The 18,485-nt window shown below is 30.9% G+C and overlaps 1 protein-coding gene across 6 annotated transcripts in view; it reads right to left on the reverse strand.

The window, feature by feature from the left end:
- The window catches only part of LOC107441814 (splicing regulator muscleblind), a 107,172-nt gene that overhangs the window by 12,900 nt on the left and 75,787 nt on the right, over nucleotides 1-18,485 (reverse strand). For 3 of the 6 annotated variants that reach the window (XM_016055188.3, XM_016055192.4, XM_016055190.3), the window contains 3 exons: nucleotides 14,677-14,742; nucleotides 8,823-8,958; nucleotides 3,005-3,089 (listed from right to left, as the gene is read on the reverse strand). In XM_016055188.3, the coding sequence (XP_015910674.1) occupies nucleotides 3,055-3,089; nucleotides 8,823-8,958; nucleotides 14,677-14,742 (237 nt within the window). In that variant the 3' untranslated portion in view covers nucleotides 3,005-3,054. The remainder of the gene's footprint in view (nucleotides 1-3,004; nucleotides 3,090-8,822; nucleotides 8,959-14,676; nucleotides 14,743-18,485) is intronic. The other 3 variants (XM_016055191.4, XM_043051597.2, XM_071177953.1) reach the window with 1 other exon arrangement.

The following is an 18,485-nucleotide window of genomic DNA, read 5'->3' on the forward strand; positions in this document are numbered from 1 at the left end:
GAAAAATTTCCTGATGTCACCCCCAATATCTGATGTTACCATCATTTATAGAGGAGTGACCTCTATCACTCTGAATAGAAATGATGGCTACAGGTATGCATTCCATAAACAAATGTTCACACCATCTCCTAAATAATTGTAACATCAATTATATTGATCGGAGACATCAATAGCATTGATCTACTGACGTCGCCAGCTTTATTTTTACCCTTGTTCATATTTGAAAAATTTTTTTTGTTTACATCTCTTTTGGCTATACTATGGTTCGTTACCAGGGATGCAACATCCTACAATATCATGGCTTAGAATTTGCATTTCTTTTAAGTTTAGAGTTAATCATAATAATTCCATATCTTCCTTTTAATTCAATCCATCAATTCCTTTTAATTCCATATCTATAACAATAGTTTACTTTAAATTCGATACCCAAGTAGAAAAAGGATCATCATCTTTAATCATCAATGGCTCGACAGCCCAGGATGGGCCTTGGCTTTCTCAAGAAGTATTTTTCAGGCCAACCTTTTTTATGCTAGCGTTTTCCAGTTTATAAGACCAAAGGGTCTTTTTCTAGGTCATTTCTCCTTTTCAAATCCAGTCTGCTTTTTTTTTTGTGAGCAAACTGGTAAAAAAAGGATTGAAAGTCTAAAAAAAAAAAGATATTCTTCAGGTAGAAAAAACCTTTCTGCACGGTAACAACTGCAGACTAATTTTTTCCCTTCTAGGAGAAAATATTTTCTTTTTATAAATATATATACATATTAATTTTTTTACTGAGCTTAATGTGTACATCTGAGCCTTTTTCACTCAAGCACTATTCTTAACTTGTTTCATATCAAACCTAAAACACTAAATTGACAGAACACAGCTTTATTACTGGCTTTTAAGATATAGGGATTCATTCAATTTTTCAAAGCATCATTTGTTAAAACTGAAATTGATTTTAAACTATTAAGTTCTTGCCTAAAATTTTTAAATACCTAAACTTGCTACATATGTACGTTAAACTGATTTTTAACAATAATAACCTCTGCCTGACTGCCTTGAGATGGCAGACAATTTGAGATAATTTGCTACAAGTTGAGTTCATGCTGATTGATTCATATAAATACCCTAGCAGCAAAATAACTTGGGCCCTTATTGGACCTATATTCACGAATCTTGGCTCAATAAGTGTTCAAAGGGCTGTTATTCTCCTATATTGACCCTACATAGAATTGTCTTATTTACCCAATATTTCACAGACACTTTACAACCAAATATCAGCCCTATATAGAAATTGTCAAATTCACCCGATATTTTCAGGGTTGTGGTTTTGAACGTCCCGAGCTGGTTTTGGATTGGACACGCAGGTTTTACTGTTATAAACTGTCCTAAACTGACTAAAACTGTCAAAAACCTTGGACATTGGCAAAAGAGTAAAAATTCTATGTGTAACCATTGTACACTACATAATTAATAAACATTTTATACAATTTGCTTTATTAAAGGAAAATAATATAATAGGAAAGAGATTTATGAGGGTTGTCCATAAAATAAGGTTCCCAAGGAGCTGCGGACGCTAGGAACGCTGTTAAGCGGGATTTGTTGAGACTGGCGTGTAACTTGGCTCCCAGTTCCCGCCCCGGCGAGGTATCTACAACGTTAATTCTTGTCTTGGTAGCCGTGAAGGATGGAGCTTCCATTTGTTTCTCATGCTAGGTGCAAATTACGCTCTGTGATTTGTTTTTGAGTGCAAAAAACGTTCCTCCGGTGGACATTCATTCCCAACTGTGTGAGGCGTACGGGGAAGAGTGTATGAGTGTGCAACATGTGCGCAAATGGTGCAGAGAATTCAAAAACAGTCTTACAGACGTCCATGACGAACAACGTCCTGGCCGGCCATCGTTTTCGGACGAAGCGATTGCTAAAGTGGAAGAAGCAATGCTGAAAGATCGAAGGGTGACGGCTCGGGACCTCAGCGAGATGATCCCTGTTGCTAGTAAGTCCTGCATTCACAGCATTTTGAGAGACCGCTTAGGATATGCCAAGGTTTGGGCAAGGTGGGTCCCGAAAATGCGGATGGCTGACTATGACAACAAACGGCAACGTGTGGAAGCCGCCAGCGAATTTCTTCATGCCTACGAAACCGATGGCAAGGAATTTTTGGGGACGAGACCTGGGTCCACTACATGACACCGGAAACAAAAGAACAATCCCGTTAGTGGAAGCATCCAGGCTCGCCAAAGCCGAAGAAGTTTAAGCAAATTCTGTCTGTTTTAAGCTAGCTTCGTGGAGCGACGGCAGAGTTCTACGACTCAGGCATAAAGAAGATGGTACACCGCATGTAAAAATGCATTGATCTAAACGGCGATTATGCCGAAAAAAAAGAGGGAGGTCTAAGCTTTCCAAACATGTATTATTCAATGCCAATAAACATGTTTTTCATTGTGAAAATTCGTTGGGAACCTTATTTTATGGACAACCCTCGTATAATTTTTGAAGCTCCACAATTCATTCAACAACAAAAGTGAATTCCTTTAAATATGCATAAATATGCTTTTAATACTGATAAATTATGTTTTTTCATAAGGATAAATAATGAAATATTAATGACAATAATAAACTTTTTTGATAAAATAAAACACAAACTTGTCTTTACTTTGTTTCTTGTTCAAAAATTAAAATTTCATTTTTCACTATTTTATTTTTAAATTGCGACATAATTTGAGTAAATAGGTTTTTTACAGTTTAAGACAGTTTTGGACAAAGGGATTTTGGACAGGACGGTTTAAACAGTGGATTAATCCTGTCTGGCCTAAATCTTGACAACTCTGGATATTTTATATTCATTGTTTAGCCAATATAAGCCCTGTATTGGTTGTATATAGGGCGATATGGGCCCTATATAGGACCAATATTGGTCCCTTGGTGCATGTTCATATAGGACCGATATTGAGTTAATTTTGAGCCCCAACTGGGGCCAAGGTAAAATTGTTGCTAGGGTAGTAGTACAAATGAACCATACCTTCTAAAAGATGAACATAGCGACACTGTGGCCTCTTACAAAGACCGGATTTAAAATCTCGGCACAGTGGCAGGGTGTCCAGCAACTGTAATATAAAATTGAAGTAAATATATGTACATAATGCCTAACGAGTACATACAGTTTTATTATTAGCAACAGGATCAGTATAAAAAGGTTTATAGCAGAAAAGAAGGTGTGCACACGAGAGAAAAAAGGAAAGCGCAACTAGAAGCTAGAGGTTCTACCAGAAAGAGAGACTCACAAGCAGAATTTGTACGAAGCAGGGCCAAAGGCTGGTATTGGGGGATTGTTACGCACGAAACAATTCATTGGTAATTAAATTACAATTATAATAATTATTTACTCCCATCGAATAAATGAATTAGTCATTATTTTTCACAAAGTTGAGAAAGTTTAAGGGCTGCTAATAAATAATTTCATCTTTTTTTCCCCATAGTTTTTATCTTATCACACTCTGCCATACCCCTTTTTCACAGCACATTATATAAACATATGATTGCAGTTTAGAAACATAAACTGCATAATGGATCAAATTTTATTTCTAAGTTTCCACTATGAGTTTTATGACATTTGTGAACGGAGTTCCCACTTAATTTCAGAAAAAAAATTTCATTACTTTTCCAGGTATTTCAGGAAAATTTCAACGTAAATCTCGACTATATTTTATCTATTCCTTGCAATTTTTCACAGGAAAACTCTGATTTTCTTATTTATAATGTCAAATATCAAATTTTGTGAGCAAAAAAAAAACATTGAATGCATGGAAATGCTTAATTAAAATATGAGTTTTTACAACAAATATTATTATTTGTTAGAATTATTTAAATAACTGATTATTGTACCTGAAAGTTCTAACACTCGTTATTTCCCAGGTATCATATAGCAATTTTCCCGGTTTTTGTAAAAAAAAAAAGAAGAAAAAAAAAATTATTGCTTTTTGGAATTAAAATAAAATTCCCTAAAAATTCCAGGTCTTCCTTGACCCGTGAGAGCCCCGTCTAATAATTATTAGATGTCTATTTAGTTTGATGAAAAAATATAAAAATATTTAAGATAATTACGACTTTAATTGTTTTCATTTTAACGAAAATGCAGTATGAGAAACTTGTTACAGTTTTCTCCCCCCTCGTCAAATTTTTACAAAGTCCCACCCTCCAAGCATATTATTTGCAGACGAATGCCTTTAAAAAAAGGACTGCATGGGGGGCTGTTGTACTAGAGAAGAAGTTAGAAACTAACACTGGTTTTGCAGGGGAAAAGAAATTTTTAATTATTTTTTAAGTGTGCTTTTTAATATAATACCAGTACCTAAGATCCTCAGTAAAAAAAATTATCACAGGGTTAAATTTTAACTGATTTTAGTTAAAGAAAACATTTGACGTTTTGCCCCTGCATCGTTTAGAACCCCGGTAGCAGAATTTATAGATTGAAATTGTGGCACTATCTTCATAAATTCAAATTAGTTTGTGACCACAATACAATCAGACAAGACTTATTGTCAAAATTAAGCCTAATCTAATATGTAGCAAAATCTGCAACTATAAGGTCCTTAAAAATTACAGATAAAAACTTAATGGTGTTTCAATTGAAGTTGAATTTTATACAATACTAGAAAAAAAATAGGAAAAAAAATCCCTATACAGTTAAAGTCTATAATCAAGTAACAGAAGAAATTTTTTTTTTACTTTCTTCTCATTATAATGTTCTTTCCTTTCAGCTTTTTAATTTTTTATTATAAACAAGTTCAAAGTTGTTTTAAAAAGGAATTTCAGCAACAAATTTCTGATTTGTTGGTTGCTTTTTAAAAACTAAAAGAAACATAGATGAAAAACAATCTGCAGCGTCTGTTCTCGTGCCGGAGGTTTTCCGCTACCGGGACTCTAATTCATTTCTGAATTCTCCCTTTCTCGGTTGCAACCCTATTCCCACTGCTGCATCAACTAAAAGTCTAAATACAGGCCTCTTTAAATTAAGGTAAATTACTATTACTGTGCATATTTGCATTGTTTGAGAAAGCAATTGCTGATGCTTAAAAAAAATCCTTCAGAGTTTCAAATCGTATGTACTGTTAACTAGATCAGTGGTTCCTGAACCTTTTGGCCTCGTTGACCCCTTGCCATGTTTTTCGGTTTTGGGTAGAGCCCCTGCTTACCTGATATTGATTTTTTATAAATTCATCAACTTCAAATGTATTTTCTACAGCTGGTATAGTGCTACTCACAGCGAAAGATTTAAATTTCTAACTGCAGTGAAGTGTAGTGCGAAAAAACACATGTTAATTTTATACATGTTTTAATTAAATTCAAATGAATTTACCGCGGAAAAATACTTTTTTGTTACAAAATAAAACCTTACATGCAGTGAAAATAAAATTGTACGCCGGTGGAGCTGCAGGCAACTGCTAGTTTATAATAATTCAGTTTCATATTTCAGAAAATAATCCCAATAACTTAAATTTTAATAAAATTTTTACTTCATAGCTACTTTAATAAATTATGTAGAATGTAGATAGATATATGTCTTTACATTATAAGGTAGTATAATGTAAGTAAATAGGTTCTATCAGTGTATGTTGATTATTCCATTCATGAAATGTCAAAAAAGTTACGACCTGCTTATATGATTATCGTTGACCCCATATTCATTTCATGGACCCCCAATTTTTTTTCCACTTGGCATGGACCCCTTACAGGTTGTCATTGACCCCTGGTGGTCAATATAGACTACTTTGGGAACCACTGAACTAGAAAAATATATTAAGTAGTATTGTCTATTTACTAAAGAATGCACAAAATAGTAAAGGGAAGTAGAAAAGGGAGGGGGTTTCTGATGTTTTTGGGACCCCAATAATAATTCCAGAACTGTCCTGAGAGGTAATGTTGAGCAGTGGGAATGGTGCATACCAGGTAGAACCTTTTCAGAAAGAAAAGGAGAGATACCTGGCCTTTGTCGTCACAGTAAGCTATAGAAGTGGAATTAGAAGCAGCAGAGGAATCGGCCACAGGTGCAGAGTGCATCACGGGTACTGAGGGGTGAGGAGTGTGTGAGTGTGAGGGGTGCAGATAGAGAAAGGCAATACGTGCAACCATGTAATAAGAAAGCTTATAATTAGTAAAAGAGAAAAAGAAGAATTATACATATAGCATGGAAAATGATAATTGGATATCATACACGAATTTAAAAAAAAAAAATCCCAGCTCAGAACTCTTGATAAATTTCATCTGGGAAAAATACACAACAACGGCGTCAGAAATTGTCATACTTACGTACTCATTGTGATCGAAAAATTACAGCTTCAAACTAAGTTAGAGATACAGGTTTCATTCGCCATTTTTTTATTTAAAACTTATAGTTTACATAGATATTAAGATCATATTTTATAACAATCTTAAAATAAAATTGTCCATGCATTTCAATTTGCATCAATAATTGATGTCAAATTGACTTACATGATGCTATGTGGCATGTTCAGAGATTGATAGTAAATTGTTAATTCAAATATAAAATGTAATAGGTATGAGGTAAAACGTAACGGCTTTTCATATTGTCTTGTCCAAACATATGATCAAGAACTTAACATGAGCAAATTACAAACATTTTTTGTAAAAAAAAAATATTGAATACTATGGATTCAACAAATGCTGTGCTTTGAAATAAAGTGAAAGATTAGAACATGTTTTTTTTTTTTAATTNTCATATTGTCTTGTCCAAACATATGATCAAGAACTTAACATGAGCAAATTACAAACATTTTTTGTAAAAAAAAAATATTGAATACTATGGATTCAACAAATGCTGTGCCTTGAAATAAAGTGAAAGATTAGAACATGTTTTTTTTTTTTTTTAATTATTTAAAAAAAAAATTTCTAATGGATTGTTATAGAATGCTGTTATGGCTAAGAACTTAAGTTGTTTTAGGTTTTTTTTTCTTTTTGTAAAAAAATTGCATTTTCTAAGTAAAATACAGCAGTAAATAATTATGAAAATAAAGATTCCTCAAGAGTACAAACTGTTATCGGTTTATTATAACTTATATTTAACACAGCTTTAGTATAGAATACTGAAAAAACAAAGCAGTACATCAAAGTTTCAGAAAAATCTGCCTTTTAATCATAGTGCATTTTTATAAAATTTTGAAGCTCTATATCTAAAAATTCAACAGAGTCCTCCTGCACAGAGCACTTAACCAACCATGGCGAAGCACCTAGCCTCATTTAACAGCGCTTTAACTTTTAAATACCACGAAAAGACTGAAGCATAATTTTAAATAATATTTTATTATAAAAATTGGTACTCTATTTTATTTTATAACCGTTGTTGAACAGCCGACCCAATTTTTTGGGTTTACGACTACTAATGTTCAACTCTGCATCCCTGTAACTTTGAACCTAATCCAGAAGACAAGGGAACTCCTGGATCAAGTATTGGGAGAAATGTGCCTTCGTGGAGGACTTTTTGCTAGAACTAATCCAAACTTGCGTTACATGGAGAGAGAAATCACGAAAATCTCCCTCAGTTAGCCTGAGGAAAAGGGGACTCTAACCCATGATCCGTCTACTACTGCGGATATTTTGCGTCAGCATTGAGCTCGGTGCAAGCCGTATACGGAATTCATATCGATCAGCCATTGCTGGGATTCGAACCTGGTTTACTGCAGTGGAAGACTAACACTCTATCCCCTGAGCCATCACAGCTCTGGTATGCTATATTTTTATTCTACATACAGAACCCGTTATCCGGAAATCAGAAAACCAAAAGACCGGAACAAAATTTGATAAATTTTCTCGCCATTTTTTTTTTTTTAAAAAATAATTTTTTCCTTGTAAGATTTTACGATTTTTCTTTCTTTTTTTAAAGAGGTTTACCTTACCATCATTTTGGAAATAATCATTAGTGTATTACTTCATTGTTTTTTCTTATTTTTAAGATCATTTCCAATTTTTTTTTCTTTTAAAGTCGGCTTTTTGTAGCGATTCAGAAAACCGGAAGAATAAGTTATCCGGAATAGCGATGGTCCCGACCGTTCCGGATAATCGGTTCCCTACTGTATTTTATAACCGTCGTTGAACAGCCGACCCAATTTTTGGGGTTTATGACTACTAATTTTCAACTCCGTAGCCTTGTAATTTTGAACCCAGGTTTTTATATATATTTTGATTTTAGAAACTTAAAAAGTAGGTGTTTGATGCAAAATGAAAAATATGGCTCTAATTATTGAATCAAGAATACAGATAAAAATTTGAGCTCCATATTGTAAATTTTACTTTCTCCGTTCTTTGCCATGTGTCTGGAACAACACAAATTAAAACATATTGATAGCAAATTTTTATATTTGCTTGATCCAAAGAAAATTCCATGCAAAAAATAAATTTTAATAACAATTCTTAACTTCTATAACTTTTTATCTATAAATAGAAATTTTTTTTATCCCTTTTTAAACTATTTTAGATTAAATGACTAAGTTTGAAAGAAAAAAAAAAAAGACGTAAAACTTATATGAAACTCATTCATAGAAGATCAAGGAATAAAATGATTTAAGAGTGATTATAAAAATTGGATTTTTGTATTAAAAAATGGTTTGTTACTCCCAAAAATATATTCCTTATGCTATTTAAAGCTTGGCAAGGGTTTCGAGAACATCCTATTTCTGAAAAGTATTAAATATCATTTTTAGAAGATCCCGGAGAAATGTTCCATTTCTGAGGAGTTCTCAAATAAGATCCCTAAAATATTAGTGTTATACAGTATAATTAAATAAGACCTGTCTAATAAAATGATGAGAAAGACTAAGACTTACAAGTTACAGGCACGAAAGGTTGTTGGACCTGCATGGCCAAAGCCTGCTGATAGGCTGCTCCAGTTGGCTGATAAACTGGAAGGCCACTTTTATCAACAGCAGCTCGTTTTGCATACGGAACTATTCCAGGAAATGTCTAAAGATACATGAAGAAAGAATTCATTATCAACAATCAAAGCATTTATAAATGTTTTTTTCCCCACTTTACTTGGTCGTCCACATCATTTGTTCACCAGGTACAGAAATCAATAATACTCTGAGGCAAGATTACAATTATTACATAAATTTCACACTATTTCGGCTTCTCTTTCACAAATTAAAGTAAAAAGCATAAATAAAAGTTTCTATCTAAGTTAGAGAAATGAATGTTAAATTAAAATTCTCATTAAAAATACAAGCAAAAATTATGACAAAATTGTAAATTCACAGAAAGGCAATATTAGTATTATGCTTAATTCATAGTGCTCCGTATGTTTGTTAATTCCTTCTGCAGTAGAATGAAATTTCTTAACTTCTAACAATATTTTTAAAAAAATTTCGCACAAAACATTAATTAAATAAGTGTTAAAATAAGAATGCTAACTACAAGTTTGAATTGATAATTTTGTTTCATTTAAAATAGGGATACACCAAATAAAGATTTTGAGTAGTTACTTCGTTCAGTAAAAAGCAAGATAATAAAGAAAACAAAACGTACAGAATATCGTACAGTTTATCGTCGAAGAATGAAAATTTGCAATTATTTTGGAACTTATATTTTAAGATATAATCTTAAGATCTCCAAAAACTTTGACCAAAAATTTGTTTTATTTTTATTGTTTAAAAATGCAATTAAAACAGCTTTTTATTATTATTATCCTGTTGTTAATTGTTAATAATTATCTCTGTTAATATTATCTTGTTTCATCATTTAAATCAAACATTCAATGTTTTGAAAGAAAGAGAAGATGAAGTCTCTGAAGTTACAAAAATGTCTATAAAAAGCAAGATAAATTTTCATTTACAATTATTGAAATGAAAAAAAAAGGAAAAATGTTTGATCAAGTACGATAATTTTGAATGATAATACAAATAACAATATTTGGCACACAGAGGAAGAATAAGTAACAAAATTTTTGGTGCATCCCTTGTAAAAAAAATAATAAATAGAAAAGTTGCTTCACCAATGCAATTTACATAAAATTCTTTTAAATCGATATGAGAGACATATCAAATTTATTTTATAAGGAATCCCCATAACATGTTTGAATATTAAAATTTATTGTTTAAAAAAGGGTGTAAGAGCCAAAGGTAGTTAATGTGTATTTAAAATCTATTTAACAACTTTTAAAATGCTATTGAAATTCTTACAATTTTTTCCCCATTATATATGATACTATAATAAGTTCATTTTATTACATTATGCCATTAAATTTTACTTTTGGGTTATAAATGATAAAATCGCTTTTATTCAAGAAATATGAATGATTGTGCAAAAAGAGTTATATATCTATAAAAAAAACATGAGATATTAAATATGTTTCTTATTTATTAAAAGAAGGTAGGCAAAAATATAGGAGTTAAAGCTTCTTAGTATCCTAATTAGTAACATAATACAAACTTATTATTAATTGTTGTAAGAGGGGAGCATTCCACACCATACCAATAAACAAAAGTGCAAATAATAATTGCCTAGAACCTAAAAAACGAGCACATTGCAAGGAATTCTCTTATTGAATGAGCTGCTAATTTAAATTAACCCATTATAAGGTCATGGGAAGTATACTTCTTAATAAATTCATCCATTTTTAAATGTCAGTCGGAAGTTGTTTTTCAACCTTAACTTAGAAAAAAAATTCAAGAGGGCATTAATTTGAGTAACAGTAAAGGTTACCTGGGGCTAAGAAGAAAGTCGGAACACAGGATGCTATAGTTTATCTAAAACAAGAACTCCTCTAAACATTCGTCTGGATTTGTGGCAGTGACTATGGTAACGAGGTATGACTATATCCAGTAAGGTTTCGGCTCGGGTCAGAGAGAGAAAGGGAATCTTTTTTTTCGGTCTATTGTTCCTAGAGTGAAACTACCCTCCCTAAAATGAGCCATTCTTCCTTCCATATCACCAGACGGCCTCAGACTCTTTGTGGTGGGAGGAGTTCTTAGCTTAGACAAACTATAAAGGTTACCTGGGGCCAAGAAGAGAGGCTGACCATGGGAGGCTATTCACAGCCTTCATTTGAAAACATAACTACATAATTTATAGATTAGGTTTCAAAAATCAAACTTATTTAAGGTGATAAGCTAATTGAATTTCTTTCAATCTCAATCCCAAAAATATTTTAACATAAAAAATCTGAAAAAAGTCGCCATATAAAAAGTCAAATAGCATCCTTTTCAGTTGAAAAAATTTATTTTTCTATAACTAGCTCCTAGAGAAAAAATAATAATGTCTAAAATTACAAAATAAACGGATTCATTCCTCGGGTTTACTAAAAAATATGCTTTTGATAAATGTCACTCATTGATTATGTTTTCTTTTCAAATATTTTATTGCAATATGTTTAAAACAAAGTTACATTAAAATAACTATTATTTTACTGAAAGCTTTTATATAAGTCACTATGAATATTCGTACAAAAACAATAACATGTAATAGCCGACACTGTTAAAGTTCATGTTTGATTTGTAATAATCATGTTTGATATGTAAGAAGTTGTAAATATGTGTCCCTTGTGTTTACTGAGCAATATGATCAAAAAGTAATTGATAACATGATTTGATTAGCATAAAGATTGACAGAAGTATCTCAAATAAGTTAAATAAGTAAGCCCTATTGTGCAATAGGTGTGAAATGAGAGGCAAAGAAAGTTCTAAGACCTATGAGTCTCTGAGTTTCAAAAAGAATAAAATTTGAGCATATCACCCTTTTTGAAAATAAAACAAACTGTATTAGTTATGTAGGGCATTCTTGTAAATCAAATTTATTACAAGAAATATTTTTCATACAATCCTTTAAAGACCATAATAAAAGGGGTATCTATATACAGTACAGAACCCGTTATCCGGAAATCAGAAAACCGGAAAACCAAAAAACCGGAACAAAATTCAATACATTTTCCCGCTATTTTTTTAAAAAAAAATATTTTTTTCTTCATAAGATTTTAGGATTTTTCTTTCTTTTTTGAAAGATGTTCACTTTACCATCATTTTGGAAATAATCATTAGTGTATTACTTCATCGTTTTTTCCTCTTTTTAAGATTATTTCCAAATTTTTTTTTATTTTTTAGTTGGGTTTAACAATTAAAAAACGGTTTTTTGTAGCGATTCCGAAAACCGGAAAAAGCAGTTATCCGGAATAGCGGTGGTCCCGATCGTTCCGGATAATCGGTTCCCTACTGTAATTAATATTAATGAAGTACCCAAGATTTACTTAAATTATTATTTTAATTTCAAGATTTAATTTTACAAAAATATTGCAGAAATAATTTTTCATTTAAAATACCAGAGTCTAGTGAATAAGAGTTTTGTTTTACCATGAAAGGATAAATATGGGTAATTTAACGGCTTGCATATGAATTTTATGCAAAGAATTTACTTCGAATTGTATAATAAGGGAATGGTCTTAAAAGGATTTTATAATGCCTTCCAAGCAGAACAGGTAACAATTTTAACAGGGTAACAGTATTTTTAAGATGAGCAGTTTCAAAATCATGTAAAATGAGATAATAGGTCTAGTTCATAAATTTTTCCTAATAATTGTATGACATTTGACTAATATGCTTAAAAAGAATAATTAATATTTGAATATTGAGTAGCTGAAATCATAGTTTTATTCATTTATAAAAAAAAAAAATTTGCACTAAATGTTTAACGACATATTGCATTTCAATTTCCCTTTCACAGTTTAAGTCTGAATATGGAAGACTTGTGGAAATGAATCTTTCTTTAGTGTACCTGAGACTCTGGTATTTGAAAGTTATTAAGTTGCTTTGAATAAGAAGCATGTCAAGATACATTTTAGCACCAAAAAAAAAAAAATCCAAATTAACTTGAAGGTTGAAGAAAGTATTTAATAAAATTTTTCTGCGCAATTCAAAATAATTGTATTCTAGGAATCCAAAATCATCTTTAATCAGATCAAATAGGTAAAAATGGGAGTGAAATCACTAAGTGTGTGCTCAAAATGTAACTGTTTGAGTTTGTGTATCAATAGTAATGGATGTCGAGTTTCTAAGAAATAGCCCTAAATTAAGACTTATTATATGTCACTCATGGCAGAGGATGGGTGGCAATCTAAAAGGGTGCACTTGTTATCAAGCAAACTATTTTATAACCGTCGTTGAACAGCCGACCCAATTTTCAGGTTTACGACTGCTAAATGTTCAATGACGTAGCCTTGTAATTTTGAACCCAATTCAGAAGACAAGTGAACTCCTGGATCTAGTATTGTGAGAAATTCGCTTTGGTGGACTTTTTGGTGGAACTAACTCGCATTAACGTTACATGGAGAGGAAAATCACAAGAACCTGCCATGATCTGTCTACCACTGAGGATATTTCACGTCAGCACTATGGTCCATGGAAACCGGATGCGGATTTGTATCAACCAGCCATCGGTAGGATTCACACCTGGTCCACCTCATTGAAAGGTGAACGCTCTATCCCCTGAGCCGTTACGGCTCACGTCAACTATTAATCTTTTGCTTACGGCTGGTATAACAGGGGGCTTCATCATACTAAGCGCCGTAAGCAAAGGATTAATTAAAGCAGTCTATCAAAGCATCGCTTTTCAATCGCAGGTTTTGCAGATTGATACCTGTATTATAATTAATAGAAATTTTATTTATATTTGAATAGGTTTAGGCTGAAAATAACTTTTATTGTAGACTAAAAATTGTCTAACTTTGTAAAGATAAAAATTATGCCAATAGTACCACACTGCTAACCTTGCTTGCAATATTTCACCGGTTCTTTGACTAAATTTGATTCAAAAATGCAGCATCAAATGTACTCATAGAAGTGTTTGTACAAAAAAGGAAAGGTATTTCAAACATTACTCCCAATGAAAAATGCCACGATCATCTGCCTAATATATATGCTTGTGTCGCACAATTAAAAAATAAATAAAAATGAACAGATAGATACAGGGGTTAGGGTTTTGGACGTCCTAAACTGGTTTCGGACAGGACATGAGGGTTTTACTACCTCAAACCGTCTTAAATTGTCTAAAATCGTGAACAATGGTAAAAGGTAAAAATCCTACATGTATAACCATTGTACACATAATAATTACATAGATTAATAAATACTTGATACTTTTAATACTATTTTGTTCAATTTATTCAAGGGAAATAATATGATATAATAGGAAAAAAATTCAGAACTTCTGAAGCTTCACAATTTATTGAACAACAAAAGTGAACACCTAATCCTTTATATATGAATAAATATGCTTTTAATACTGAGAAATTCTATTTTTTGCACAAGGATAAATAATGAAATATTAAAAATATTAATTAGCTTTTTTTAATTAAACAAAAACTTGTCTTCATTTGTTTCTTGTTCAAAAATCAAACTTTTAATTTTTCACAATATTTTTTTTATTTTATTAAATTGTGACATAATTTGAATATAAAGGGTTTTGGACAGGATGGTTTAAACCGTGGATTAATCCATTCTGTCCTTAAACCTTGCCAACTCTGGATAGATATATTTATGGGAGAGGTTTTTAAGATAAAAGGCTCTACTTGACAAGGAAATGGAAAGGAGGATTGTTCTGCTTGGAATGGACTACTGCCTAATCCCTTGCAATGTGCTACGCTTACTAAAAAAAAAAAAGAGCTGTCGTCATGCAAAAGCAGTAGAGGGCCAATACCAGAATGAGGTCATCAGCAGGGTCACGAGGGCGCTTCTTGCCGATCAAAGTCTCAACCACGTGCGGCTAATTAGTAGCAGATTCAATGGTGATTGGCCGATTGTTTGGTAGGTGGCAGGAGTGGGCAGCACGACACAGCAAGCAGCAAGGCGATGAGAGAAACAATAAAAAAAGAGAGCAACAATTATAGTTCAGCTCACCATATCTATGCATGCAAGGCCTTGTCCTCTGTGAACTGCCGGGAAACTGACCGCTAGATTTTTTTTTCTTCTTCTTTTATTTAAAATTAAAATGGTAAGCAAAAAAGACTGTGTGCACATAACCCACCTTAGGATACCGGTTAAATATTTTTAACGTCTTTTGTACAGATATATATATATTGGGGATGCGGGGTTAAAAGTTTGAGCACTGAACTACAAAAATCAATTTTTAAAAAAAAAATAAAATTCTTAACAAATTCAAATAGGATTTCATGTAAGCCATGGGAGTTTAGCTTTCAATGTAGAGCTAAGCTATACTGAGACCCCCTGTCAATGTAGTTTATCTTAGCTTAGTTAGCCTTACAGTTGATTAACACGATGAAGTGAATACTTTAGAGTATTTATTTGGAGCTTACCTCTTAATTTTTATATACCACTGAAAAAATATAGCAACTTGACAACCAGATGTTGTAGAGTGTTATTTCTTTTCTAAAAATATGTGCATTTTTCCTTGCTTAATGAGAATTTTCCTATTCAGATGAATAACTTAAAATAAAGAAATAAAATTTTTAAGCTGCTTATCAGACAAAAAAATTTAATTATTGGAAATACTCAAAAATATTTTAAGGCTAATGAGGAATAATTTGGAAAAAGTATTAAAATTTCTTTTTAATTGATAACCATTTCTTTGAAAAAAATATTTTTTGAGCATTAATTATTATTAAAGATAAGGGTTTTAAATATAGTAAAGGAACGTTTTTTTTTATCTCTACCATTTATATGGTGGATAGATTGATAAAAAAAATGGTTAGTTTTTTATTTAGCTGCTTGAATATTTAAGTAAAGATTCCTCAAAGTTTCTCTTGCTGGTAAACCAAATTTTAAATCTTCTCTCAGAAATACATGACCACCGACAATGTACCTCAACATTGTTTAAATTTTTTTTTTCAAAAGGGGATTCAGGGAATTTGAATACTGATTTACTGATATAAGAATGAATTTTTAGAAAGATAAGATGAAAAGGTAAGCTTCTTTATTCATAACTTCTGGTAAATTTGTACTCTTTTTTTTTTTTTTTTTTNTTTTTTTTTTTTTTTTTTTTTTTTTTTTTTTTTTTTTTTGTTTAGGTTAAAATAAAATTATTTCAGCACATATTTTTGACTTTCAATATTAATTTTCAAGAGAGTTAACTTAAAGAAGATGAAATTTATGCCTTTCACGTACAAGAGATTAGAAAATGCATTATGAAATATAAAAGTTGTTAGCCCAAACTATATGGATTAAAAATCAGTAGAATATCTCGATTTGATAATGTTTTTATTAGGAGGAAAAGTTAAGCAAGAAGATTAACATTGAACAGAAGATTTGAACATTTCATTTGAACAGAAGATTAACATTAAATTTTCAGTTACAATTTCACGCTTAACATTTTCGCTGCTTCAGTAGCATCTCAATGATCTAACAAATGCATATTATTGATGATAACTAATAACCATTCACACTTTCATTAGTAGTTTTTGTTCAGGAGTTGTTTTTTTTTTGGAAAACAAAAACTTTTTAAAAATTAAGTAAGAGAACTAAAAAAAACAATTTTGTAATACAGTATGATGTCTAGAAATCATTACATCAGACAGTTATTAACATATATAATTAACTGTATGAACGCAGAAATTTTGCATTGTACTTTTTACAAATTAAATAGTTAACACCTCAGCATTATTTTTCCAATTGAATGAGGACTGCAATATTTAGTGGAATATGGTTTATTCTTAAATTTCTTTTCATGTTGTATGCAATAGAGGTTTATATAGTTAGACCATTAACTTTTTAAACTAACAGAAAACTAAGTAAGTGATTCTTATAGTTACTTTTTATAGTGTTTCTTATGTAATGTTACTAAAAATTACAATGCATAGTGGAATGTGGTTTGTTTTTAATTTTTCTCTCAATAATATACAATCATATACATACACCATTTGACATTTCAAAATTAATTGAAAAATATGAATAAGTATGTTCAAAAATTACTACAAAAATGCAGTTCAACTATTATTAATGCAAATTATCTTCTGCTATGTTCGTAATGTATATAGTACTATGTTAGCAATGTTAAGTATTAACATATAAGTTGTAAATTTCTAGAACTATTAGGAATCGAATCAATAAAATTGACAATTAAGTAACCTTGTGGCAGAAATATATAGATTTTTTCTTGAAATGCTATTGAGACAGTTATTATGTTGCTTAAACATTATCACATACTCTAGGAAACATAATACAGTCAAAGCCTAACTATCCAAAATTTAAATAACCAGAAAGCTCAAGCAACTAGAATTTTTGGATTGTATTCTTTTCCAAGTTCCTAGTTCAATGTTCCAAGTCATCCCTAAAGATGACTTGGAACATGCGAAAATATGCAGTAAAATAAACATCAACTCTTGAAAAATAACTAATATCCTTTAATTTCACTCAATTAGAAATAAGCATTTAGTTCAGAAAGAGCGTCACCCCCAGTTTTTTCATTTATGTTTAATAATTTTTAAGGACAACTATTATTATTTTTTTAATCCTTCATTGTAGTTGTTTTATAAGCGTCGATTGCAACATTTTTTTTTCTCCATTAAAGTGATACATTTCCCCTCCTAAAGGATACGCTAATAGTAAAAATCGAAATTTTGGAATATTCAGAATTTGCTGATTCTCGTGTGCATTCCAGATAGTCAAGCTTTTATTGTACAAAAAACTACATTTAAACTGTTACTTGCTGTTACCCTTTTCAAAATTAACATCCAAAATTTTCTTGCTTTGTGAAAATTTAAAATTCAAATAAGATTGTTTCCAAAAGAAACAATTATTAGTAAAACTTTCTGTATTGACTTAACATAAAACTGCCTGTAAAATCTTTAAGAAAAAAAAAAGAAGATTAATACCTACCTTTGAGAAACCTTCGTCATAACTTAATATTATATAAAATTAACATTTAGGCAGTTCCACAGTTTAAGAAATGTCATATTTTCAGACTATAAAGGAATGTATCTCAGTTTTAAAAAAAACTAAGAAAACTCAAGCAATTAAAATAATTTTTGCTAAAAATAAGTCATTTACATTTTAATGTTTAGAAACTTATAGAAATTTAAAATCTTATATAAGACTAGATTGTGTTACGTCTGTAACACCCAGTATTTAATTTTTAAAAATCTTTTTAAACTGGTGAAAGTTACTAAGAAGTGTAAATGATACCAAGATTTAGCAAAAATTATTAGAATTGCTTGATTATTTTAGAAATTTCTCAATGGTGGAATTGCCGATACACACGAATGATTTGTGTGTTTATTGTTATCGTGCATATTTTATTTTTCCTGAAGCCGAAAATAAAGCTATTAGCTTTTCCATTTTAAATATTTTGAAAATATCACTGAAATTTCCTTTACTTTAGAAAATCATAAATTAAGAATGGTTGTAAAGCATGAGTGGCTATTGGTTATCATAGGAGTTGATGTATAATTCTGAATGTTTAATTTGAAAGGTCTACAGATAGCGGAAAAAGAAAAAGAAGTTTAATGCACAGGATTTTGACATCATTGTTGTTTTGACTTTGTTATGTTTTTT

This window comes from Parasteatoda tepidariorum, chromosome 2 (assembly GCF_043381705.1).
Source record: "Parasteatoda tepidariorum isolate YZ-2023 chromosome 2, CAS_Ptep_4.0, whole genome shotgun sequence".
Classification (NCBI taxonomy): domain Eukaryota; kingdom Metazoa; phylum Arthropoda; class Arachnida; order Araneae; family Theridiidae; genus Parasteatoda; species Parasteatoda tepidariorum.